The following is a 27671-nucleotide window of genomic DNA, read 5'->3' on the forward strand; positions in this document are numbered from 1 at the left end:
CCTTCCTTTCCATTGAACTGACGCGATAGTGCGCAGCAGCCTGGTAACCGGTGGTGCGTGGCGTGGATGCCCGATCTTTTTAACTGGCAGTATAGAGTCGCCGCTCAGGCATACTGAAGTAAATACAAGACGAAAACTAAATCTAGCACCATGTAAACGTTGCATTCTTCAATGGAGAAGGTCTCGAGCTGCGCGCGCCCACGGTGTTTACTACTCCACAATGCAGACTGGGATGCGGCGATCAGAGGGTGTGAGCTCCTGAAGACAGAAGAGGAGCTGCATCCAGCCAGCCTGACAGACATTACAGCAGCAGCACATGCCGCTGAGGATGTGTTTTTACACCCTGCCGTTTTCCATCCTCTCTCGGTTAAAGTCGACTGATGGGAACCTGAGAGACTGAAGACATCTATTTCCCTCGGCAGCAGCAGCAATAGCCAGAGAAACAAGATGAAATTTCCGACTGAGAATCCAAGAAAACCAGGGAACATAAACCCTCCGCCAGGTTAGACCATCAATTACTGTAATAGTGCATTGTTTTTTGCAGAGGCTGCTGTACGGTAAAGGACCGAGGCTCCAGCTGAATTCCCGATTAGATTCTACAGTGCAATATATATGGCGACAATTCATTTCCACATGATCTCATTATGTGTGTTTTGAAATGAAATGCTGCAGTCTGTCAAACTACCTGCTGCCGCACGGGCTCTCCCTGTAGCCTTCCATGCATCTCCAGCAGGCTTAGAAAATTCATGCTGAACACAGTTTGACTTTCCAGAAAAAAACGGCACAGCAGAGGCTGATGCTGAAGTTTTATTCAGGAGGATGGGGGAACTTTTGCTGACACGGGGACACACTACGAGGAATTTACATTAGTAAATCATGGCCACAACGACACTACATTGGAAAACGTGAATTGGAGCTGTCAGTCACCACCATAGACCTTATAGTCACCACATGCTTCAGTGTGATGCAGTGGGGGGTGGGGGTGCACACAGGGTCTGAGTGAAACATTACCTCATTCAGCGGCGGGCAGATGCCCACAAATCCTACATGTATATCACGTCCTCCCAGCGCGTTGGCCTCAGCACATGTTAGCCCGGGCGTTACAGTCTGTGGGTGATTTACACGGTCAGCACATGGCCGTGTGGAGACATGTGTGATATTCAGACCATTCATCGTGTCAACTCTGAAGCCCACCGTTCATCACCTCACCTGCATGCTAGCAAAGACACATTCAAAGCACTCCACTGGTTTACAAGTGTCCTCAGGATGAGACCCAACAGTCACGATTCCCCAGCCTGTTGTTACATAACATTATTTAGTGAGCAGATGATAAAAAGTACCATGTGTTTTGGGCCGTCAGTCCCTCTGGGACCCAATCAACACTTACTCGAGTTTAACACATGTATTGATCATTAGCAGCCTCACAGGAAAAGATGTGATATGTAGCAATATCTTTTGGAGATGAACACTTTTAAACAGGTACACCAGTGAGATATAAGCCATTTCTATTAGAGTAATTATCAAATCAAGGATGCTTTGTCCGGAGCTTTCAACTGCATCTCTCAATCTAGCCAGCTTTTATTTCACCTGAAAGGAATTTCTGTTTGGTCTTCATCTGTTGATGGAGATTAAGAGATGCTGTACAATTTCAGATTAAAGCTAGTTAGTAGTCACTGAGGTGAGATTGTCTGCCTAGAAAACCTATATAAAATGTTTCTATAATTGTACTTTACTGCGCGGTTTGATTTTTGACCGTTCCATCACTTTATTTGATCAACCCATGAGTCCTTTAATTTATAAAATGTCAGAAAATAGTTTAGGCCCAAGGTGACTTCTTCAGTATGTTTATTTTGTCCAGGGCCTCTGTGGCCGCACCATGGATTGCGGTTTGTTGATCGCGCACCGGGGGTCGTGGTGGTGGACCCAGTGTGGCGGATTCTGTGTCGTGTGGGCTGATTGAGGTGGTGGTGGCGGACCCTGTGTCGCGTTGGCATCGGGTACGGGCATTGGACCAGGACCGCGGCGGCGGCTCGTGGTGGGTGGCGGTGGACGGTGACTGAGGATTGGAGTGGCGTTCTGGTCTGGATGATGGATCGTGGTCCTGCTGGTTGCTGACCATGGACTGTGATCGCAGCGGGACTGCTTGGCATGTCATGTTGGGGTTGTCCTTCGGGATATTTACCCTCATCAAATGCTGCTAGAGACTTTAATCTTTAATCTTGAAGACTTTAATCTTGATGATGTTCTCCTACACGTGGCATCTATTGCACTTCTGTCCATCCTGGGAGAGGGATCCCTCACATGTGGCTCTCTCTGAGCTTTCTACGTATTTTTACCCTGTTAAAAGGGTTTTTAGTAGTTTTTCCTTACTCTTGCTGAGGGTTAAGGACAGAGGATGTCACACCCTGTTAAAGCCCTATGAGACGAATTGTAATTTGTGAATATGGGCTATACAAATACAATTTCAATTGATTGATTGATGTGCCCAAGCTCAAAGGAACCCAAAAGCTTAGCCAATTTTATTGATTGATTGATCACCAGTCAAAAACATAGAGATTGTTGATTTGTTATTCCAGGGTCTTTGGGTATTTGTTGTGATGGTGATTCTGTTGATTACAGGGTTAAATGGACTGCATAGCACTGTTCTATTCCTAACACTCAAAGCACTTGAAGTTGCATTGACACACACCACTTCCATATACAACATTTCTGTCTCACTCACAAATTCTACTCACACTGAAGGGACAGCCATCAGGGGCAGTTTGGAGTTCCATGTCTCCCGTTTAGTGGATGCCCTGCTGGGACTCCTGAGCCACTGCCACCCCAGGGATCTCTCCACTGTTGATTAAGTAGAGCGCTTGTATAAACTTGCAAGAAAGATGTAAAAAAAAAACGAGCCTGCAGAGGCAAGATATCCTGACATTTGAGTGCAACACACAACAACTTCATCACGTTGCGCCCATGATTTAAAACAAATTGACACCCGTTGCATACAGAGCAGGTCTCATTCAGAGGAAAGGGCAAAGGTATCTGGGATGAAGTGATCTGGGAAATAAATGTGTTTTTTATTAAATTCATAATTTCTGTCACTTCATCATGATACAGGCTTAGATAGAGAGAAACATCTACATGTGTTTAATGTGAGTCACATCCCTTCACCATAAGGCTGTGATTAATAGCTGTTGGTAAAACAAATTTGAATCACATTAGAGTCTTCCATCTACTGCCTGTCTGCTCTTTAGTTCCATCAGTTTTGGAAGAGACAGACATCAATCGGGCAAATCATATTCCTGGGGAGAAATGGCTTTTTGAGATTACATGTAGTTAGTGCAGTGTCAAATTCAAGCATACCTGTAGGAATACAAGTTGCAGCCTTCTTTCTAAAACTTTTGAAATTACCTGCAGTAGTATGACTTTACGCAAAAACCCAGATGTGAAGAATCAGCCTTTGTCTTCAAACTGCCTGTTGTCATGATCGACAATGTCACTTTACTGATGACTCTAAGCTGCCTCTGCTAGAGTGCCGCTCACCTGTATATGTAAAGCTTGTTATTACTGAACAGTCATGTCAAAATTGCCCCAAATTTGATAGTGCACTTTCTTGGTCCCCTAAAAAAACATGTGTCTGAAGCTGATAAGATTAATGGTTCTCAAGAAATGCATTCCATATACAGATAGACAGATGGACAGATAGACAGAAATGTCTGGAATAAGTAGATTGATAAGCTTTGTTAAATTCTCACTGTCTGTATAGATGAATTCAGTCCATCTCTGATATTTTTAACGAAAGCAGCTAAGATTCTCATTACCAATTATTTCCCTTAGGCTGTTCACCAGCAGGTAACATCACTATGTAACACACATATTACTGTCCTTTGTTTCAGTGGAAGTACAGACCAACCTGGTCCCCCCGAAGAAGGTGCAGCCAGGCATGCTGCAGTCCAGCCTGGTGCACGCCAGCTTGGCCACCATGCAGAACCCAATGGGCTGCGCAGTGCCGAGGCTTTCTGTCTCGTCCCGCCCTGCCAGCATGGTGGTTAGCATGGAGGCATTGGCTGATGGCTCAGCCCCATTCACCATGATGAAACTGAAGACGGTGCTGGCTGTGTTTGTGGTGGTGGTGGCCTACTTGGTGGCAGGGGGCCTGGTGTTCCAAGCTATGGAGCAGCCCTTTGAAAACAACCAGAAGATCACCATCACAGCAGAGAAAGCATCCTTCCTGCAGAAACACTTATGTGTGTCCCCAGATGAGCTGGAGGCTATCATCAAGGTAAGAGCATCTGGCGGTCGATACCCCAGCCTTTCCTAAGGCCTGGATGTGGTCCCCAGTGGGGACTCAGGTAATCTGCAACCTGAGCTTCACATTGATCAGACGCCATTCAAGCTCCACGCTCACTCCACACTCGGCCAGACACCCTGGAACTGGATACAAACCACACTGAACTGTCCCGTATATACAAACGTCTCAATGTATTAATGGCTCCCATACATCCTTGAAACTCCTTGGTGTAATATTCCCTGAGATGTTTTTGTGTGGGTAAAAAACTTAACTTCTGCTCTGTTGAGTCTATAGACATGTTTCCATGGACATCAATATTCCAACTATTGAACTTATTCAGAATAAGACGTTATTTCAATTATAGTTTTTTACACTTATAGAGTTAGTAATACAATATTCTGTTCATTCCCGTTTACATGTTACAGAGTTAGGCCGATGATGACTCACATCATTCTGTCCACTACACCTTAACGTCCAACGTTGTCTTGCCACTTTAAAAACCTTAACCTGAAAGAGTGCACTATGCTACCGTTAACTATTTTAGATGTTTTCTTTCTAAGTTTGCAAAAGCTTCAACTTTTTTTTTTTTTCCATCTTTTTTTCTATCCAGGGTATGAGTCATCAAGCAGTTGTTAACTGCTGTTGTCGATGTTGCAAATGCATTGAAAACTTAGATAGGATATCATAATATCATTAAGACATACACATAATGGCCCTTAGATCAGAATACTCCACATGTCTAAATTTTATTGTTTCTCATTCCTACTATAACCTTATTCAGTTTAATGTCATCAAAAATTGCTATTTTCAAGGCAGTTTCTTATTCAGACTATTATCTCGATCAGGTTGATATCGAGATATTGGTGTCCATGTAAACTTATTTTATAATGACAAGTTGATCAACTGATGAACTGTAGGTTTTGGTTTGCTGGTTGAACAAAGAGATTTTCCTGAGATTTAATAAAAGTTAATGTTGGTTCTATTAACATTTAGTCAACCACACTTTTTTACGTTTCAATTACTTAGTAAAGATTAGTTGATAAAAAGTGAGATTTTATTCCAGTTTTGGTGGAGACGAGAATGAGCATTCCAGTCAAGCAAACTTCATCAAATACATTTTGGCGGAAAGAAATGCAAAAACAGACAGGACGTATGAATAAGAATGTGTCCAGTTGGATGTTGTATATTCAAGCAATACATCTCGACACGAGGTGAGGTCGGGATAGAAGCAACGACAATAGAAAATCAAATTCAATCAAACTCTTGCAACATGAGTCAACCATTGATATTTGTAAGATAAAAGAAACCCCGAGAATCCAGAGGAAACAAAAGAACCTTGGACAATAACCCTACAATAAATTCTACTTTAACAATGCTCAGGACTGTGGGGTTTACAAATCTACAGTAGCAAAATACTATGACAATGAAACTCTGTGACATAACACCGGACAGGTAGATAGCTGCAGGCTGCAGCACAGGAGAAGGAACTGCTGCACTGAAAAGAAAAGTTTATATTTTGTCTTGCAAACAAAAATTAAGAGCAATTTTTGTAAAATTATTTGTAAACCAAATTCTAGTCTGGTCTTCAGTAGTAGTTTTTTTTCCTTTGTTGCCTCTTCATTGTATTGTCTTAGTCATTTATAAAACCAGCAAAGGCCAAATGTGGCACCTGTCAAACGTATCCTGTTACCCATCACTAAATTAAAAAGATGGCAACAAAGGGCTTCATTCACCAAAATGTCTTCTTAAAACCAACATTTTTTAAGAAGATTTGGACATTCATCAATGTTTTCTTATCTAGGATTTGTTCTTATGTAAGAACCGAATGTACGCAATACTCAAGATTACTCTTTTGTACACTTGACTATTGAGATTCTTGTGCAAAATAATCATGTTTTTATTCTGCAGTTGTATGATAAGATTTAATTTATCATCATATTTAATCATTTTTATCTCTAAAAAAGACTTCAGTGCATATTATTACTCTTGCAAAGTGTCTCAGAGATGTCAGACACATGGATATGAAGGGGAAAACTCAAAAAAAGTCATTAAGTTTTACACATAGTTTTGTATCAAATGTTTCATGGTTTTACAGCTTTTAGTTCAAATGTTCCGTCCAATTTTTGCATGTTGATTCTGAAAAACCAGCTGACTTTCTGACCCTGAGATGGGAGATGCTTAGGAGAGGCTGGGTGCATGTGGGCAGTGGGCTCAATGTGTGCTGAGTCTGAAATGAACCTGTGTCTGACCCGTGCCTGGTGCAGATAATGTAAGGGTTAGGGTTAGGGTTAGGGCTGCAGTGAGTTTGTGTTCCTCTCTCCCTGACAAAGGCTATAGCTTGTTTTCCCATTATTTAAAACATTTCTGACGGTACATGGACAGGGCTCAGACAAAATGTGCAGATGCAGTGCCATAAAACCAATGATGTGCTGCTCCAGTTCAGATAGCTGTGCAGCAGAGAGGGACCTGGATGCAGACATAATGGCGGATCTCCGCATCAGCATGTGCAATAGACACAATAGACGCCTCCGTAAGAGCATTTGCAAAAGCTACCTTTACGTTTGCATGGAGAGGGACCAATAATTACAGAGGAGCTGATATCCAGTTTGTTTGGTGAGTGAACTCCTGTTATCTTAACATGTTTTCACTATGCTTCACAAAAGCTGTTTTTTTCTATGTGTTCTGACCGGAGAAGGTGAAACTGTTAGCATGCTAATAACTGTCACAATGAATGTGAAACATGATGCCATCCAAGCTAGCTAGTAAGATGATAGCATTGCTATAGCAGTTCCCTCAGGGCTGCTTACCTGTGTTAACCAGTTATTAAAGTTAAACTTGATTTAACCAACGTTAAGATTACAAAGCTTGTTTTGTTCAGTTTAACATAACAAGCTTATAATGTGTAGGTATCGTTTTAAATGTTGTTAAACTTTAGCATTAACTGTCTGTGTTTTGTCCTGGTCGTGTAATTACCTGCAGTATTTCTAAAGTTAAGCGGGTGAAAAAAGGTCATGTGTAAGTCAATTTAGTTATTTAGTGTATCTGTCAGATTGTACTGACTATGTAGGGATAACACCAGACACTAAGTTTACTACATTCAATTCAGATGATTCCTTCATTGTGATCCATCATGTCTTGACTAAATTGTTTTTCTGTCATTTTAAAGGTGTTCTCACTGAAAACTGAATGACTGGTGTCAACAGAAGTATAGCTGCAGCTGAACCCTCACTTCACGGGAGAGAAAACCACAGAAGAAGACAATCATCTTTTGCTACAATCGCATTATTTCCTGTCAAGCGCGAAGGTCTGTGTTACACATGTTCCTGCTGAGGTGCTTCTGCGCATGTGGAGGTCCACCATTTCGGTTGCCGCTGCAGCCTGTCCTCCATTCTCTTCAGTGTTTGACAATATTTCTTTTGACCTCAGATTTGAGATCAAAGTATTCTTTTACTTCAGCTGTCTTTCTCCAGACAGCTTTCAGTCAACATGTTACTGTATCCCTCGTAGCGTTTTTTTAAAGTTATTTTGTGCACGCTCATTTCATGCCCTTTTGTGGGCATTGTGGGCGTTATCCTATGCTAATTATCAGTTCAAGGGTGCAGGTGCAAACAATTCTGCAGTTTAAGAACACTTTATGAATCTAACATAGATTTTTCTTAGAAACATTCTCAAGAACAATTTTTCTATAAACCTTACAAGGTATTGGTGAATGAGGCCCAAAGTCTGTGCAGGTTCTCAGTCATCTTCCCTCCCTCCTGTCTTCATTGAAAACACCCCAACCATTGTCCTTCCTATTACACTCATCAGTCCCAATAAGCTTTATTTTCTTCCTGTTTTTATAGTTTATTCAACAGGGGCAAAGCACCATCCACTTAACGGACAGGATACAGATTGAAGCTAACATCTCCCTGTTGCACCTGGGCAAAGGTGACAGTGATATGCTCACTGACATAGTAAGTTTTGATGCATTTAAACATTACACTTTGGAAACAGGCATGGTAAATGCTTATATCAATGGTAAAAGTGTTAGTGTTAGTGTGGAAAATATTGCCAACAGTGTTTTAATCTGCAGAACATGAACAGACGTCAGAGCAGCTATCACCATCATTACAGTCTAACTACATGCTGTTGCTCATTTTAAATGAAAGAGCAGCTTCTGTTCCTCCCCCCAGGCTTTGGACCTAACTCTTACAGTGATGAGACTACTGCACCAAGTACTGTAAGGTTTATATGAAGTACGACCGTACTATTGTTCTTTCTAAATTGTAACATTTCTACTCACTAAATATTAAGCACTAGAGATTAATCTTCTTTTGATAATTAAGATAATGTTTACCTTGATCCTCATTTTTTGTTGGTTGATTGTAAATAAATAACCTAGTCAATTTGTAATAAAGTTATGTATGAAACTCTTGGCTTAAATCATAATTTTAGGGATCACATCTTGTCTAAAGTAACAGCAGCAACATGTACAGTATCATAGAAGAACACATTGATGGACGTGTTGTCAGAGTTTGGAATTAATCAAGCCTTTAAGAAGACTTTTTAGTTTTTAACTAATTAAGCATTGGCAATTGAGAAAGATATTAGTCAATACTTTCCTTATGTGGAAAACATGAATTCAACAAAGTGTCCTGTTTGATTTATTATATGACAAAAAGTAAATGTGCAAAAAAACTGGCAATTCTTCTGTATTCTTAGGAAAATGTTCTAGGTTCAGTTCAATCATGTTAGGGTCAAACACACTTTTCAATTACATAAACTGTGTGTTGTGCAATTGTAGTAGACTTGACGTTGGCTTATTATTAATAATCATGAAAAATGATTATTAAAATAATAAAAATTATTTATTAAAAATGATAAAGCTATCAATTAAGAATAGTTAAATAATTAATTAGAAATTATACCCTTATCAATTAAGAATAGTAAAATAATTAACGAAAACAATAAAATTATCCATTAAGAATAATACAATCTGTAATTATTACTTATCGTCGCAGGGCACCACCCTGGTTACAGGGACCAACAAGTCAAGTGGTAAAGATCAGTCTCAGTTTATAAAAGTTAAATTAATAATCTCAATATTTAATATTAATGATTATATAATAAACAATGAAGGGTTTTAAGTTCAAGCACAGGCTATAGTTATCCAACTGTATTCACATGCATATGTATAGTTAGAAAAAGGGGGCTACGCACGTAAGAAGAGATACATAAGCACGTAAGGGGTCCGGAAGGGCTCTTGCGGGCCCGTGAAAACGCAGAAGCATGCGCCGGCCTTTACTTGTGACGTTTGTGACTGCTCGAGTAGATTCATCACTGAATTCCAGCATAAGGGTTTTAATAGTTTTTAAAATCGCTTTTATTCACATCCTCAACAATATGTTCATCAATGAGCAGCTAGCTAACAAGCAGGCTTGAAAAATGGATCAGTGGCACTTGCATGGCAGCTAGTTGGTATGTGGTTGTTACATTTGCCATAACATGCTGTGTGTAGTCTATACACTGTATCAAAATAAGGTGTTATTGTGGTGTTTTCAGTTTATGAGCAGTGTAATGGAGAGATATTAAATGCAGTGAAACACAGTTCAAACACACACAGTGTCATACTTATATCACGATCACTGGAGCCAGAGCCGATAAAATTGCGTGAACACTGCAGAGATTTGACCTGCGAATTTATTCAGAATTTACCATATCTCACCGAAAAGGAAAGGTAAAGAGCAAGTCTGCAGGAAACCAAAGGAGGGAGTTTGATGCACATAAAAGATAACAATTAAGTAGCACAGGGTGTGTGATATTGGCTGCATGAAATTCAAACAAAGTAATAGAGAGCTGTGGTAAAGATAGAGGACTATTTCTACTCGGGGGAGATCAGCTTGCCAACATGGCATCCCATTCCACAGCTCTAAGAGTGTGAGCAAATGGGTCTGACAGCGCAGTAGCATTGTCAACTTTATAGGTCCTTGACTTCATTCACCAACAACTAAGAGCAGCTCTTGTTTAAAATTAGATTTCCAAAATGCTATGAAGATGAATCCTAGTTTTGCTGTGATCCAAACCAAGTAAGAACCTCTGTTTCAAATGGAGGACAGGTGACGTATACAGATTGCCACTGTCTTCCATTATCTCATTAGTCTCCCCTCTATATCTGCATGCCTGTTCCCCTTGTCCTCTGCCAGATCGTTTAGTGTGTCCTTCCAGCGTTTACCTCCTGATTCCTTGCCTGCCTGATCTCCACCGTGACCTGTCTGCTTTTCACCTGGATTCCTCTTCTGCCTGCTCCTTGTCGGTTTTGTTTGCTTCGGACTGACTACCTGGCTCCTGACCCCTGCTCTGTCTACCCTGGATTATCTCTGGCCTGCTCCTTATTGGATTTGTTTGCATCGGACTGACTACCTGGTATCTGACCCCTGCTACGTTCCAATAAACCACGAACATTGCTTATTCCCACTCTGCCTCATTGTCGTTGCTTTTGGGTTCACGCCTGCCATTCTGCCAGCCCTGACATATACAAGGGTCCCCATGGCGCAAAAAGGGTCGATGTGAGGCTCTGCAGAAAGTGTGCGTGTGTCCTTGCAGCCACACCGCTATAAGGCAGGAGTATTCAATTAGATGACTCTAAATCTGTGTGTAGTCAACAACTGTCTGTCAAAACAAAGAAATATGCTTGATTAAAGAAATACAAAGAATAGAAAGTGTAAATTACATTTTAAGCAAGATATATCCTCGTATATCCCATCCCTACTTGTTTTGATGCCTTATGCAAAAGAAAATAAATCTCAAAGACAACTATCAAAACTAGTTTCCCCCTGTTGTGACAACACTCTTCTGCTAACACCAAGGTTTTTCATGGCCAAATGCTCACAGCCACTTGTAAAGCAGCATAGTAACAGCCAGCTGTTTTTCCTGGGTTGTTATTGGCCTCAGCAATAGTGAAACCATGTATGATAATGGACAGGATAATGCAGAGCACAACCACTGCAGCTGAAAGTAGAAAGCTGCTGTGGATCAGTGCCAGCTTTATTCAACTGCCTTACACACTCATGGGCTCAGAGAACTGCATTGTAAACATTCCCATTTACAACACTAACTATGGCTACACTGCACATTTCTGTTCCTGTGCCCTTGAACTATCTTTCTGGTGATACTGCACACCAGCAGTCCCACGATGAGCGCACTGACAGCACTGCTTCAAAGGACCTAGCTAAGTAGGGGAGAGCGGGGTAATGTTGGACATTTTTTACATTTGCTCCCCTCTAGGCGAGCTAAACTGATATATCAGTAAAATGTACACATTTCCCATTAATTCAGGATGTTTTCTAGAAATGGAAATGATCAGAATGTCTTCAGGACAAAGGGCAGTGAAAATATGATTGTTTTTAAAAAAGTGGTCTTGTGTCCCACTTTACCCCGGGGTAAAGTGGTCCACTTACTTTTTCCACTTTAAAACTACCATAGTTAAAATCCCGACAGCTAGATTGACAACCACTAATATCGGACTAGTAACAGAATCATGGGGATTGGTCAATTAAGCACATTTATGATTATTATGATTCATGTGATCTCTTGCACACCCTAGCTTACCTCCACATTGTTTCTCTGTCCAATTGGCAGGGACAGGGTTATTGTTTTTCTCTGCGTATTCAAATGCCAGTTCACGGCACTTAACTGGAGCAAGGCCATGGAACTGGTCAGCTAGTTGTTTCAAGTGTTTGGCAATTCTCTGCCATCTAATCTGTGAATATTCTCTTTACCTCAGCTACTGCACCCCAGGCTACTGGTTTTACTTTCCCTTTCTCTTTTATCTTTATGAATCTTTTGAGGGTTGTCTTATCAATATTTCTATCCCTTCCAGCTTTTCTTAAGGACTTCTTTCCTTGCATGACCTCAGCGGCTGCACTCTCCATCTCTGCGAGGGGTGTTTGGCCCCAGGTTGTCTTCCTGGTGTAGTTTCTTGGCATGATGGCTTTTCTACAATGTTTATGACATTAAAAATAAAACATATAAAATGTAATATAACACTAAAATATGTTTAAGACTAAACTTAACTTGTGCTTCATGGTGGGGTAAAGTGAGACACTGTCCCACTTTACCCCGAAACCACAATTTTAGAAAAACAACATCTCTTATCAATTCAGGCTAATCTTCAGCTAGCATCAATCACATGGTTTTATATGTTGGAAGTTCACCAACATGTATGATATAAGTTTTTCTACCTGATTCAATTTGTTTTGACACAACAGTTGATTAAGTTCAAAGCAAGAAAATTTACTTTTACAAAAACATACTTTCCACAGCACTGGCACCAACTTCTCCTTCATTGCAAGGGGGGAATGAGAGTGGCTTTTAAACATAATAGTCACATGACCACAAATGTGTTCAATTGCCTAGATACAGGGGGTGTTTTACATCACCCAATGTCCCACATTACCCCGCTCTCCCCTACTCAACTTTTGACTGTTAAGGCTTTTCTTTTTCCATCCATCTAATTTAGCCATAGTGCATGATTTAGATTGCATTTGTTAATTTGGTTACAAAAACAATCAGATTGTCATCTCCCTTTCCATTGTCTTTTTTTACTCTAACCTGAATCTAAAAATAGCTGACAAGCTAGCACCATCTCACATATACCGCAGTTAGTGTCAGTTCTGCAATTGCATGTTGATTCTAAAAGCAAACACTGACGTGGTCATTAATCTTGTTTAGACGAAGTAAGAAAATGGCTTAAAACCAGAGAGCTATCAGTTATCAGATCAATTCCCTTGAGAGAGAAGATGAGTTGGGGAATGAGCTAACGGCTACAGCCTGCAGGGAAACAGGCTGAGTGCAGCTGCTAAGGCTCACTGATTTCATATAATCATGCTGGGAGGTGTGATGCTGCTACCTAACAAGCATGCTCTTGCAGTAAAACAGATTTAAAACAAGAAGCTTTTAGTTTTAAGGGCCGCCATATCTCGTATGTCGTGTGCATGCTGCAGTACAGTTTTTTTTGCTCCATATACTGTATCTCTGGGACAACAACATTCTCTGTGCACCACCTCATTTACGCCCAGCTCTTATCTTAATCTTAGAGAGAGCACTCACGCTGTTGCTGTGGTGCCTAAGGCCTGCAAACAATACATGTGACATATCGAGTGATAATTGTAAAATATTTAGCTCAAAGCGGCAAAATCAAGCCTTCAGGTTATGAAGCTTTTGCCACATTATTAATAATTTATTATGTGGTCCAGTGGTAATAGCAACAACTGTAGAAATACCCTAAAAAATAAGAGTGCTTGCACCCAAAAAGCAGGTTTTACTTGAAATATGGGGCTTTCACTATGCTTGAAGTAAACTAGATAATATACGTCTAAAGTGTTTTTTATATTCTGTATAGATTGGGTGCTACAAAGGCTGCTGCCACAAACTCGTCCTTCCTGCATCATACTGTTCCCCCAATCTTTTCCAAAAACTCTTTCTTCGTCTTCTTTTAAGTCTCAACATGATGAATCCTATTGTTAGTGATAATGGCTAATAAAGGTATATATAACATATATATATATATATAACAAAACACTAAACAAAAAGCCTTAAAACAAACATTTAGCATGTTTATAAATCTTTCTAAATTTGTTTTGATTCCTTACCATTTTATCAGATGCATTTGTAATTGAACCATTTCCGATCGGTTTCTTGCCTTTCTATATGGCTAAACAGAAACAGGTTATGGCTGGCAGTCATGCTCAGGTTGAGCTCTCACTGGCTAAGTAAGTGAATACAAAGTATGGGATGCATATTTGATCATTTATATCATATAAAAAATTTCATCAATATCGTTTAAAATCATTTTTCAGTGTGTTTCCTGTCGCAATACGCTCGCGTCAAGCGGAAAAAATAGACTCGATGCCGAAACGATCGCTTCATGGTGCTAGGCAGCCGCGGCACGGCACGGCGCTTCAGCCTCCAGTGTGGCCAGCACAACGGTTTAACATAGGAGTGGATGGGAGCCATCTGTTTTTTAAGGCTTGGCGCTGCGCTTACGCCACGCTTCGGCGTCGCTTCCGCGTCCGGTGTGAACCCGGCGGAAGAAAATATTTAATGAAGGAACGCGTGCAGAAGACCACAGCCTCGAAGAGTATTGTCAATTATAAAGTTGTTTTTACTGTTTTACAGTTTTTTCCTATCGTTTTCGGTCATGTACCCATACTATGGTCACTTTTCCCTATCACTTAACACAGTGGGCTTTAGAGACACACACCTCTGCATATCTGTTAACCTTTGGTGCAAAATGCACTACAACAACCACACCACAAACAATGCTGCCATAACTTAACACATGTTTCCTCTCAGAACACTATGACCTAAAAAACACTAACATCTTGAAGCATTGCCAATTGCATATATAAAATGTTGCTGTGTCCTCCAGTTTGGCATAGATTTCCTGTAGTGTTGCATTGAAAAAAAGAGAAAAAACACAAAGACAAACACTTCTTTGGACTACAGTAATAAAGTTTGTAATATTACAGTATGACAATCCAAGCCAAGTATCTGCTGACAGTGTTCATATGTCGGTTTTATCTCCCACAAAAGATGTCACAATTGAGTGTGGTAAATGTACTGTAATTGTAAATACAGTAAATACTGTAAGTGTTTTATGAGAAACTGAGAATAACAATTTTCAGTTTTTGTAATGCAAATTACATACAGTAAGTACGTAATATATGATCCAGAAATCTTCCTCTACCTCTCCCTCTTCCTCTACCTCTTCCTCTTCCTCTACCTCTTCCTCTTCCTCCTACTCCACCTCCACCTCCACCTCCACCTTCACCTCCACCTCCACCTTCACCTTCACCTTCACCTCCACCTCCACCTCCACCTCCACCTTCACCTTCACCTCCACCTCCTCCTCTGCCTCTTCCTCTGCCTCTGCCTCTTGCTCTTGCTCTTGCTGCATCCATTTTCCTATACCAACTACGTAAAGAAGTCCAAAGCAAATGCCAAAGAAGGCCCTTTTTCAACGAGGCACAAATTACATGTAAAACACCTGAGTAGGTCTTTAGCTGAGTAGGTCTTTAGCTGAAATGACCACCAGGTGTTTTGCATTGCAAAACTTATCCTCTGTGTTTTGTACAGATCATTGTATGTAGTGTTGCTTTTACGTAAAAAAAGTAATTCCATGCCAATTCACCAAGAACTATGGTGCACAGGGGGAAAAAAATCTAAATTACTGTAAAATAAAATAAATAAACTATAAACTAAATATTTTTTCTTATTCAAACATGTAACTTCATTTGTCTGTCCAAATGCAGCATCTTTCCATCTACAGTGATCTAAATTACTGATAAGTTAGGTTTTGAACAGAAAGTTCACTGTTTTGAACAGAGTATCTAAACATTGGTAAAATATGCTGTAGTTCCACAGCGTTTTGCCGGTAGTGAACATTGACTGGGGCAGGTATCCATGAAATTTGGAAGAAGGCGTCATTGCCAGCATTTGTATCTTAGCATAGGGGCAAGTAACCACAGTTTGGTTCACATGGTCTACTGGTATGCTCACTGTGTGAAGTGTTTAGGGAATGTGAACATGGTTTAGGTAAATTGCCTAAAACGATAGGAAAAAACTGTAATTAGGAATCCTTTTCATTTTGAATTTGATAATATGTTAAAGAACATGAAATCCTGGTGACAATTTCCTCGTCTGAAATTCTGCACCAATATTCAGGAAATTTGTTAAAGGTCAAATGAACGTGCTTAAAATGCGATGAACTATATTATTTTTATTTAACATTTTTAATGAACAGTGTAGCTGTCTTTTAGGGATTGTGTATTTTGGCTGCATTATAGAAATATATTACTATGGAAAAGGGACGGTCTGGGTTGACTGCCTAAAATTTGGCAGAATTCAAAGGGCCTAAAAATAGCTTAGCTAATCGATCTCTGGCCATCACAGGCGTCTGCAAGTTCCTCTTGTATTTACTGTTAGTTTGCATCACACTGTTTCCCTTGGGACTATGCAATGATGTTGATGATTCATTATTTTCAGTTTATATTCTCTTGACCTGCATAATAGAGCCATACACTTTCTGCTACTCTGTGTTTACATCAGATGCTAATGTGAAGCAACATCCAGCTGTGTCCTCCTGATGTATTGTTGAATACTGAATACTAGCGGCTTGCATGCTGTGTGCAGACGGTGAATAGGGTGCATGATAGGAGTATATAGTACACTTGTCTATATCTAGACAGTACACTTGTCTAGATATATACTCCTATCATGCATAGCATTTGAGATTTGTAAGAACTGTAAAAAAAAAAAATCCATTCCAGGACATATTTGCTGAGAGCAATGCACTTGCAAAATATATTTTAGGAATGGTCTGCATGCAAGAACTATTTCTGTTTGGGATGGGGATCCTAAAGGAGAGGCGGTGGACTAGTGGCAGAAACTTGGACTATGGGCAGAAAAGGTCTCTGGTTCGTCTCTGGTTCGACTCCACGGAGAAACAACATAAAGATGAACCTGGATTGATCTGTCCAAAAATCCAAGAGGATTCTCCCTACCCTGTCTAGAGCCCCTGAGCAAGGCACCTTACTCCCCCAACATCTGCTCCCCGTGCACCGTACATGGCTGCTCGCTGCTCTGTGTGTCCTGCACCAGATGGGTTAAAAACAGAGGTTAAATTTCCCTACGAGTGTGCATGTGCATGTATTTATTAATAAATCTTAATAAATTATTTGGGTTAAAAGTCTGGGATGCCCAAAACATATTAACGGTTTTATTCGGTGCTGTTGTTGACTTTAAGTTTTTTCCAAATGGTCAAAATCAACATTCCCTTTCACTGATGGATTCTTATTACTCCAAATGTAAAATGTCTTTAACTCCAAAATATAGATGTCAGTCCTTTAAAATTTAGAAAATGAACTAGATCATAGCATTTCAAGAAAGTATTTAGCAGTGAGTATTTTTTTTTAAAGCACATCAATGAATGGGTGAATGGAAAACTGTACTGTTAAGAACTTTAGGTGGTCATCAGGATTAGAAAAGAGCTATATACAGTAAGTACAGACCATTTACTAAATATACTCTGATTCAGAGCACAGTCCATTCACAGCTCAGTCAGATCCTTGCTGTCTATCAGCTGTATCCCATCATTTGTCTGTGCCAAAAATAGGACAATGGTAGTCATGATTAAAAGAAACAACTAACAGACAATATATGTCTTCTTCAAAGACTGTAATTCTTAAAGTACTAAAATGGGTTATTATGTTTTTTCATTAGCAGAGAATTGCAGTGAAATTTACAACATGTCAACAAAGCACTGGAACCTGAAGGCCTCCCTGGTGAATTTCACACATTTCTTTCCTGTCATCACTTTTTCACAAACTAGCCAGTGACCCATCATATATCAATACACTCAGTTACTGTACTAAATTGGCACTTAGTAGTCATCTCAGTTACACACCTGTTAACCTGACAAGTTTCGACTGTATCTTGTAAACACACACAAACACACACACACACACACACACACACACACACACACACATATGCACTCTCAAGGTGAGACAATAACATATAAAGATTCTTATAATATAATGAAATGTCATATCTTCTATAATCCATCAGATCAACCCGATTTATTAAAGTAAATACTCATTAGGTTATACAAACAGAAATGTCAGACAGTTCAATTATTCATTTCTTTAGCAAACAGAAACCATTTCATTTTCCCTGATGGAGAAAATGCTTTGTCTCTTTTCCAATGTCATCAATAATTGGCAAACATCACAAAATTTAACATTGTACAGAGGGACTAGGACTAATCATGAATACTGGACCAAAAGCACTGTCCTCCCTCCATCGGCAAGCTTGAAGCAACCCATGCACCACTGTCTAGGGCCTTACATTTAGCCGTTTGTCAAAGCAGTGAAACTCTTATTGCAATTATTTTGATGATCTCCAAAGTGATGGACTGAGGCTTGTGTGCGTAGCAGCTAAGACTTAAAAACTCTGATAATAGCCTTTACTTTATCAGGGGGCCTGATCTACACACTTAACCAAGTAGAACTTTTGATCAGAGGCTGACTTTCAGTGAATGAAGCAACTCAGTTGTCCTTGTGTATTTGCCCTTCAGCCAGCCAAACAGCTATCTGCCACACGTTGAGTGGGACTCATCACACTGAGTCTCCATCTGCTCGGATGGACACTTGCAGAGCAGAATGGTACTGGGTGTGATATCACTGATGTTTTCGACTCTGCATCTCCTCACCACACCTCAACTAAACCTAAAGAGCTGGCATTAAGTAGCTTTTACATCTCAAACAATTGAAGACAGGATTGGACAAAGACAGAGTGGCCCAATCCAAGCCTAGAACCTGCCCAATTGTTATCAAAGTCGTCATATGTTAAATATATCTTATACAAATATTTTGCGGGTTAACAGAGTTGTAATAAATAAACAAAACTGAGGTTTGGTCGGTCATCAATGAGATAAAATAATATGAACTAAATGAAAAAAAGAGCTTTCCTCTTCAAATCTCATTAGTATAATAATTTCTGACATTGGGCTGTACGTCGGAAAGAAAGTATTATTTCAGCTGGAGATAAATCAGCGAAGGAATCAACCCTTATAACAACTGGTTGTGCGGTTAGATTTGACCCCTCGTATTTGAGAATTTCTCATGAAGATATTTGTTTTGTATTTATATAGCGCTTTTCTAGTCTTGATGAACACTCAAAGTGCTTTACAGTACAGTTTTACATTCACCCATTCACACACACATTCATAAAGTGCATCTAATCACAGCACTTTGTTATTCTATGGGGGGCCATTCGGGGTTCAGCATCTTGCCCAAGGACTCTTCTGCATGCAGATAGGTCAGACTGGGAGTCAAACCGCCGACCTTCAGGTTGGAGGACGACTACTCTACCCCTCAGCCACAGCAGCCCCACTTACTGTCTGTAACAGTTGATTGAAGATATCCCTGCTCTTACTTTTTCAGCATAGCTCATCCTGATTCATATTATGTTTTGTTATCAAGCAATCCCATTATGTGATATGTGTTTTCAGCTGTGTCATTATGGAAGGAGATTATGTCTCATTCAGAGTTGAAATGCTCGACTTGTTAGAGATAGTATTCACTTATTAGTATGAGCAAAGCCTTAATGAATCTGAACTGTGACAAGACTTCTGTTGAATAAGCTCACCAAAAACTCCAAAACAAAATCTGGAATCTAGTTCACAACAATGTTCTGATTGCCTTTGAATGCCGTCAAACTCCTAGATTCATCTCTGTAGGTTAATCTCATGTGAGAATGCAGCAAGGTGAGTATAAATGGACTTAGGTTATGCAGAGAAACTCTTACAAGGCAGACCTCCTCTCTAGCTAACCACATGCAATAAGTATTTCAATACAAACAGCAGCTGTTATCAAAGTGTGTCGAAAGTATTCTGTAATTATCAGTTTGAGACCGCATGAGCTGTAAGAAAACACTCAAAACAACTTTAAACCACCACAGGAGTAAAAGGTCAAATCAATTAAGCCCATACAGATTTGTTTCCTGTTGGTTAGAGATTTAGCAGCACAGCAAACTAATTGGCCAGCAGAACAGCATTACCTGTAGGCAGGCAGAAAAAAATCAATGCCTATAATTCATACTCATCACATCCTGATTGTGGACCAGTGACAGCACAGCAGCAAAACCGACCTGAGATTGTAGTCGTCTCTAGCTCCTTTGCATTGCCATGGGAACACTAAAATGACTGAGAAAGAAAATGCTATGTCACCATCAATCAATGAGAGTATGAGCAGCACAGCAGCAGAAACTCATAGGGAGATGGGGAGTTGAAATTCAGTGAGTAATCTTCTTTGGCTTCTGTCCTACAGCATCTGAACGGCCAGCTGTTTTTATCAACCCAGACAGTGGTGACGCCAGCTGCTCCCTGATATTATTTACTCCTTAATAAAGTCATCCGGAACAGGAAGCATGGTGTGTGTCAGAAGCAACCACATTGATGAGTGTGATCAGTTATGACTGAATGTAAGGAGTCACACAGCTGAGAATGATGTGTTGTTTCTATTGCAGTTTGAGTTTTAAAGGCAGAGGCGCACATTGTTGAGCCCTATTAGGCATTTTTTAATATAGGCTATATAAATGTATTTGGATTGATTGATCAATTTGATAGTGTGATTGAAGATATGTCAGTATTAGTTAACACTACGCACATATACAAAACAGAAGCAGTAGCAACAATCACAGCAGCAAAGAGAGCCTAAAAGACACCTAGGAGTGGAGACACGGTAAATCTAACATCATCCAAAGACACCTGAGTGGGACCAAGATTTTCTTATGTTGCTCTGTCTCTGATTTTCCTCCCAGCACTCTGTGGAGGCTGTGAACGCCGGAGTGAGTCCCATTGGTGACACGTCTTACAACTCCAGTCACTGGGACCTGGGTAGTGCCTTCTTCTTCGCTGGAACTGTCATCACAACCATCGGTACAGTAATTATATTATATATTTATAATATATATTTTTTTTTTTTTTTTTTTTTTTGCTTAAACCATATATAAACAAACCAATCTTATCTATATGTGGGACACAACAGAAAAGGTTAGTGCGCTGAAAAACAAGTTACGTCTGTTCTTTCAACTTTACTTTTCAACTTTGATCAGACATCTACGGCCTCTTTCATATGCTCAGTGTTAATGCTCAATATTTGCACTGAACAGTATATAATAACCCGACGATTTGTGTTTTATCTTTACTTCCAGCAAAATTTTGCAGCAATACTCAATTGAGTCTACAAATCTTTTTCATATTCACCAAGTAAAACAACATAATCTGTATATAATATGTTCACAGTCTTATCATGAACATTAACGCCCTACCTAGAATCCTTATTTAGGGAGCATCTGTGGCACAGGGGTTAGAGGTACCCAGTAGGGTCGATGGTTCAGTCCCAGTCTTCCCCATTCCTCATGCCAAAGTGTTCTTGGCAAAATACTGAACTTAATCTGCAATTAGATGCAGTGTGTGATGTGAGTAGGAGAATGTAAAACTGTACTGTAAAGGGCTTTGAGTGGTCACTAAGACTAGAAAAGTCCATTATTTTCTTTTCAGAATAGACCAAGGATGTCAGTTCACTTTTTAACATTATTTCCCAGTTGTTTTTATCGAGCTAAAGAAAGCTTGAAAATCAGAGCCAGTGGTTTACACCTCTAGAGGACTCACAGCAGAGCAGCTGATGAGGTTTTTAATTTGACAACAGACTTTCTTTATTTTGCAGATGTGATCTACACCCTGTGTCATTCATAATAATAGATGAACAGAATAGTCTGTGAAATGTTATTAGAATTAAAAACTTGCATGCATCTTGTACAGAACATCCATTATAAAAAGTAAATGTTATAAAACTACTTTTTGTCTCCTGTTGGTCATCCAGGTTATGGTAACATTGCCCCAAGCACTGAGGGAGGGAAGATCTTCTGCATTCTGTATGCAATATTTGGCATCCCACTGTTTGGATTCCTGCTGGCCGGGGTTGGGGACCAGCTCGGTACCATATTTGTCAAAAGCATTGCCAAGGTGGAAAAGATGTTCCGGGTGAGTCACACTGTAAAGGTCCTTTGATCTATGACTCAGCTTTCTTGAAAGTATATGGACATTTTGAATTTGGTCTATCCGTTTGGGGGACAGTAACACACAAGAGGTAATATTTTACTAGTGAGACACACAAAGCACAATCTGCTCAGAAGTCTCTGCAGGCTACTTACACTGTACATATTATTTTAGTTTGAAGTGATCAGCTGCAAAGGGAACATATGAAAGACAAAATAATGAACCTGGCAAAGATGTGAATTAAGTTTCACTCTTAAGGTGGCAGATACTGTTCCATTTGCACTCTGCACAGTGAAGCAGTTCACAGCTGTTCTAAGTCATGGGCAAAGAGATTGCATCAGAAAAAGATTGATGTGAAGCTGAACTAACAAATGGAGTATGCAGCCAGCTGTGTTGATTCAAACCGAATCTCTCCTGCCACAGAGACAGCTAGATGACAATTACACAAAAACAAAAGTGTATGATCTGTGTCTTTAGTTTCAGAATCTCATTTTACATCCAGCACAAACAGAACACACAAAAATGAATACATTTCCAACACAGAACAGCTAAACATAAATAAAATCTCCTGTTAAACTAATGACTCTCATCCTACTGAGAGACATTTACAGATAACACAGTGTCATGCTGAATGGATAATAAAGCTGCCGGGACTGATGCATCACTGTCCTCTCTCAGGCTCTGTGACATTCACAAAGGAGTACAATCTGAGAGCTGCTGAAAATGAGACTGATGTCATGGCTTACACTGCTTTACATTTGTATCTGACTCTCTCTGATAGAATAAACACAACCAGATCAGTCAGACTAAAATCCGTGTGACCTCCACCCTCCTCTTCATCCTGGCTGGTTGCATCCTTTTCGTCACCATCCCTGCAGTGATCTTCAAACACATCGAGGGCTGGACAGCCTTGGAGTCCACATACTTCGTGGTCATTACTTTGACAACAGTTGGAATAGGAGACTATGTGGCAGGTAAGGACTGGTCTGTCATTGTCGTTGTATTCTTGAATTGACATGTCAGACCTCGAAGTTCCTGATTACAGATTTTAAACTTGATTTATGATTCATTTATTTCAAAAATATTTGATTTGACTAAAACGGGAGAAAAAACTAACAGATCGAATTAAAATATTTGATATAGTTTAGAATGATAGAGATGCAATTGCGAGTTTTGTGTTAAACAATTCAATTATTTGCAGTCCATTAACGTGACTAATTGTACATTATTGTAAGCTGTGTTCTTCAGGCACCCACCCCTGAGCTAAGTCACAGTAAACAAGATGGAAAATAAGCTCATAAATGGAATCAATCGGTCTTGCTTGTTCACTTGCTTGATAAGTGCTCGTGTGAGCAGGTTGAGACGACGTTACAAGTGGAAGGTTGTTTTGTGCACTATGAATTGTAATCCAGGCAACGCCCCTGCCTTCAAATACCATGACAAGGATGAAACCTCACAAGCATGTGTGGATTGCTTAGTTCTAACTCCTCCGTTTTTTTTTAAAGATTTGGTAAATCATCAATACACCCTTTGTGTTAGTATCAGCTTATTTGGCAATGCATTCATTTTATACAGCAGCATCTGGATTAGATATGAAAGTCCCTGAGCATAGACGCTACAATGTACTGCTGGTTGGCCCTTTATCTATAAATGTGCTGCGGGTTAGCCTTTTATCTATAGCCTGACATGGGTTTGACTTGGAGAGAAAGGAGAATGAGTGGAATGAGACAGGCTCCACTCTGTTGATGGAGATGCCATGTGTGAGGATTGCCACAAATACGACTATTCTACCAGCTACCATGAACTTTTGTGTGATTTTGTGACTGTTTAAGTTTCTTTGAGATTCACCTGTGAAGTGATATCTTCTTCTTTATGTATTCATACCTTGTTGTCTTATTAGGGGGAGACCGGAGGATTGAATACCGGAAGTGGTACAGACCATTGGTGTGGTTCTGGATCCTGGGGGGTTTAGCCTACTTTGCTGCTGTGCTGAACATGATTGGTGACTGGCTGAGGGTACTGTCCAAAAAGACAAAAGAAGAGGTATGCTCACATAAGAAATGATTAATACCGACACCATGCTACATTTCTGACCAGGACGGCACAGGCTTTGACATCCTCTGATTTATTAAAATGGCGATATTGTGACTGCATAATTCATGATTTATATATTATTATGTTAATTAAATGATGAATAATCTATCCTGTGATTCTATTTTAATCATATTCTATTGGAATTTTTTATCACCAAAGTTATTCAAGAAGTTCTGGAATAAGAGTCTCATCTCATTTTCGGAATAAGAGTAGCACTCCATAAACTGTTGCCTCTAGATGACTCTTACTGTCGCATGACCTCCACCTTGCAGTGGAATTCTTGAGATTATCCCACTGAGACACTGTTTGTCGAAGAGTATGCCAGCCTGGCCTACCATGCTCAGACCTGGTATTTACATCCATCTCTAGTGCTCTGCTCACAAGTGGACAGCTCTAAGTACAGCTGTGAACTCACCCATTGAGGAGGCATCACATATCCAATCACCCATAACACATGTCGCCACTTTCTTTTGGCATTGTAAACACAAATTCCACCTCAACTGATGTCCTCTGACCCAGTGGTTCTCAACTGGTCTGGCTTCGGGAACCACCATCACCCCTTAATGACAAGCCGTGACCAAAATCGGGGAAATGTTTAACTTCTCAAATGATAAACCAAAACGACCAGAAGGGGGCGATGCTAGAGAGGGAAATAGTCCCTTTTACATTCAATTAGTTGCATTTTAATTAAAAACCAAAATGTGCATCTTAAGGACACAAGGTTATACAACATACATAACAATTTAGTAACATCAGCATTTTTTAACAGACTCAACAGTGCTTTCATGCACAAACATGAAATAAATAAGTCCAACTACTGAGAAGTCATTTAAAAAAGACTCAAATTATGTAGCTTTAGCTGAGATTACTCACTCACTGAATCTCTGACAACCAACAGTGCACTATGGAACAAATTCAGTGTTTTGAGTAGCAGCTTTTATCCACAAACTCACAATTTGTTTTTGCCCAGGCAAATGCCCAGTGAAAACGGGTCCGCGGCCCACTTTTAGATTTATTTGTGCCGCAATATATACGTTGACCACTACATAATGATTATCCTTTTTTTTACTCAATTTCTCTTCCTCACTCACACACAAGTGAAATCTGATCAAAGTGGGAGACCATTGTGGAGACACATTCTGATGCCAGGTGTGAACTGACCTACTGAGGTCCACATGTGATCTGATATGTCAGGACGGATGTTAATACCAGGTCTGAACATGGCCATAGATTATTGATATACATTATGATAATGAATTATAAAAAAAAAAAAATACATTTAAATGTTTGAAATAATAAATGGTCTGTCAATCTTGTCAGTTACTATAGTGTAAGAATAAACAGACTTATTAAATTATGCACTCATTATCTTGAATTAGGCACAATTAAAAAGGGATTTGAGCTTATTAGTTGGAAATGCTTTGTAATTTTACTGGGGAATTTATTGTTTTTTCCATTATACAATCTAAAACATTTCTCTATGACCCATTACTGAAAACTGTATGATTAGGGGAGAGCGGGGTAATGTGGGACATCGGGTAATGTGAGACACCCCCTGTATCTAGGCAACGGAACACATTTATGTTTTCAAGCCCCTCCCATTCCCCCCTTGCCATGAAGGAGAAGTTGGTGCTGGTGCTGTGGAAAGTATGTTTTTTCACAAAAATGTGTTTTATCCATGTAAAAGTAAATTTTCTTGCTTTGAACTTAATCAACTGTTGTGTCAAAACCAATTGAATTTCAAACATATAAAACCATGTGATTGATGCTAGCTGAAGATTAGCCTGAATTGCTAAGAGATGTTGTTTTTTCAAAAATGGTGGCTGTGGGGTAAAGTGGGACAAATGAAGCACAAGTTAAGTTTAGTCTTAAATATATTTTTAGTGTTATATTACATTATATATGTTTTATTTTTAATGTCATAAACATTGTAGAAAAGCCATCATGCCAAGAAACTATACACCAGGAGGACAACCTGGGGCTAAACACCCCTCGCAGAGATGGAGAGTGCAGCCGCTGAGGTCAAGCAAGGAAAAAAGTCCTCCTCAAAAGATTCATAAAGAAAAAAGAGAAAGGGAAAGTAAAATCAGTAGCCTGGGGTGCAGTAGCTGAGGCAAATAGAATATTCACAGATGAGATGGAGGACAGGGCTTGCCAAACACTTGAAACAACTAGCTGACCAGTTCCATGGCCTTGCTCCAGTTAAGTGCCGTGAACTGGCATTTGAATATGCAGAGAAAAACAATATCCCTGTCCCTGCCAATTGGACAGAGAAACAATGTGTCGGTAAGCTAGGGTGTGCAAGAGATCACATGAATCATAATAATCATAAATGGGCTTAATTGACCAATCCCCATGATTCTGTTACTAGTCCGATATTAGTGGTTGTCAATCTAGCTGTCGGGATTTAACTATTACAACATGTGTTGTTCTGGTAGTTTTAAAGTGGAAAAAGTAAGTGGACAACTTTACCCCGTAGCTGGGGTAAAGTGGGACACAAGACCACTTTTTTTAAAACAATCATATTTTCACTGCCCTTTGTCCCGAAGACATTCTGATCATTTCCACTTCTAGAAAACATCCTGAATTAATGGGAAATGTGTAAATTTTACTGATTCATTTTAACTCGCCTAGAGGGGAGCAAATGTAAAAAATGTCCCACATTACCCCGCTCTCCCCTATGAGCTGTTAATAGTTAGCAAAGTAAATAATTAAACTGTTGCAGAAAATTTTAGTGAGTGTAAAGGTTAATGAAATGTCATAGATACTAAATGTGTAGTTATTCATTTCGAAAATCACCTGATTGGACTGCAGCATTATTTTTATAATAACTTTTTTCCTCCTTGTTTGGCTAAGGTTGGAGGGATCAAGGCTCACGCAGCAGAGTGGAAAGCAAATGTGCGAGCAGAGTTCCGGGAGACGCGTCGACGTATGAGTGTGGAGGTCCATGACAAGCTGCAGCGAGCCGCCACCATCCGAAGCATGGAGAGACGTCAGTTGGGCCTAGACCAGCGTGCAGTGTCTCTAGACATGCTTTCCCCAGAGCGCCGTGCTATCTTTAACAGTCTGGACACCAACAACTATAAAACTTCTTCGCAGGAGAGCATTGACACCAAGCTGAACAACCTCCGGTTACGCGGAGCCGAGCAGTGCGACCGGCACAACAACCACCAAACTACATCCGAGGACAACATTTTCAACCGCCTGGGCTCTGTCACAAAGCTGGCCAAGCGCAACAGGAATCGTGACCTGAAGAAGAACATCCCAGATGAGGGTCGCCGGCCTCACAGTGAGGCCTATGGCTGCAGCACACCCACCTTTGACTGCAGCATACCCTTTGCAGATGAAGGAATAAGGAAGGACGAAGAAGAGGACGAAAATGAAGACAAGGAGTGCAATACTAGCTTGTCAGATTTTCCACTGTTTGTTGAAGTTTGTAAGCCAAAGAATGGGTTTTTATCAGAGCAGACCAAAGAGAATGAAACCCTTGAAGCAAGAGAGTTGCTTACTGAGATGGGCCCATAGACAGAATGTACTTCTACAAGAGGAGATTTAAAAAACACCGGTAGTGCCTTAGGTCTCCCTTATTCCTGTGTGTTCTTAAGTAGGGACTATACTTGTCCCATTGTGTTACATATTGTAATGTTCACAGAATTCACTGTGCCCTATGGATCTGATGGACACATATTGTGTTTT

General features: G+C 40.0%; 1 protein-coding gene across 1 annotated transcript; it reads left to right on the top strand.

Annotated features, from left to right (window-relative positions):
- The first annotated feature begins 447 nt into the window (after positions 1-447).
- Positions 448-27500, top strand: kcnk10a (potassium channel, subfamily K, member 10a). The gene is made up of 7 exons (XM_053445709.1): positions 448-502; positions 3885-4270; positions 20642-20759; positions 21706-21866; positions 22663-22855; positions 23782-23924; positions 26832-27500. The coding sequence occupies exons 1-7, from the start codon at positions 448-450 to the stop codon at positions 27498-27500; spliced, it is 1725 nt and encodes a 574-aa protein (XP_053301684.1).
- Positions 27501-27671: the final 171 nt, after the last annotated feature.

The sequence above is a fragment of the Pleuronectes platessa genome, chromosome 17, assembly GCF_947347685.1.
Source record: "Pleuronectes platessa chromosome 17, fPlePla1.1, whole genome shotgun sequence".
Classification (NCBI taxonomy): domain Eukaryota; kingdom Metazoa; phylum Chordata; class Actinopteri; order Pleuronectiformes; family Pleuronectidae; genus Pleuronectes; species Pleuronectes platessa.

Bases quoted from the DNA above. Each gene is read 5' to 3' on its own strand.
- kcnk10a (XM_053445709.1), top strand. From the start codon at position 448: ATGAAATTTCCGACTGAGAATCCAAGAAAACCAGGGAACATAAACCCT. The intron at 21,867-22,662 runs GTGAGTCACACT...TCTCTCTGATAG, and splicing joins AGGTGGAAAAGATGTTCCGG to AATAAACACAACCAGATCAG. The intron at 23,925-26,831 runs GTATGCTCACAT...TGTTTGGCTAAG, and splicing joins CCAAAAAGACAAAAGAAGAG to GTTGGAGGGATCAAGGCTCA.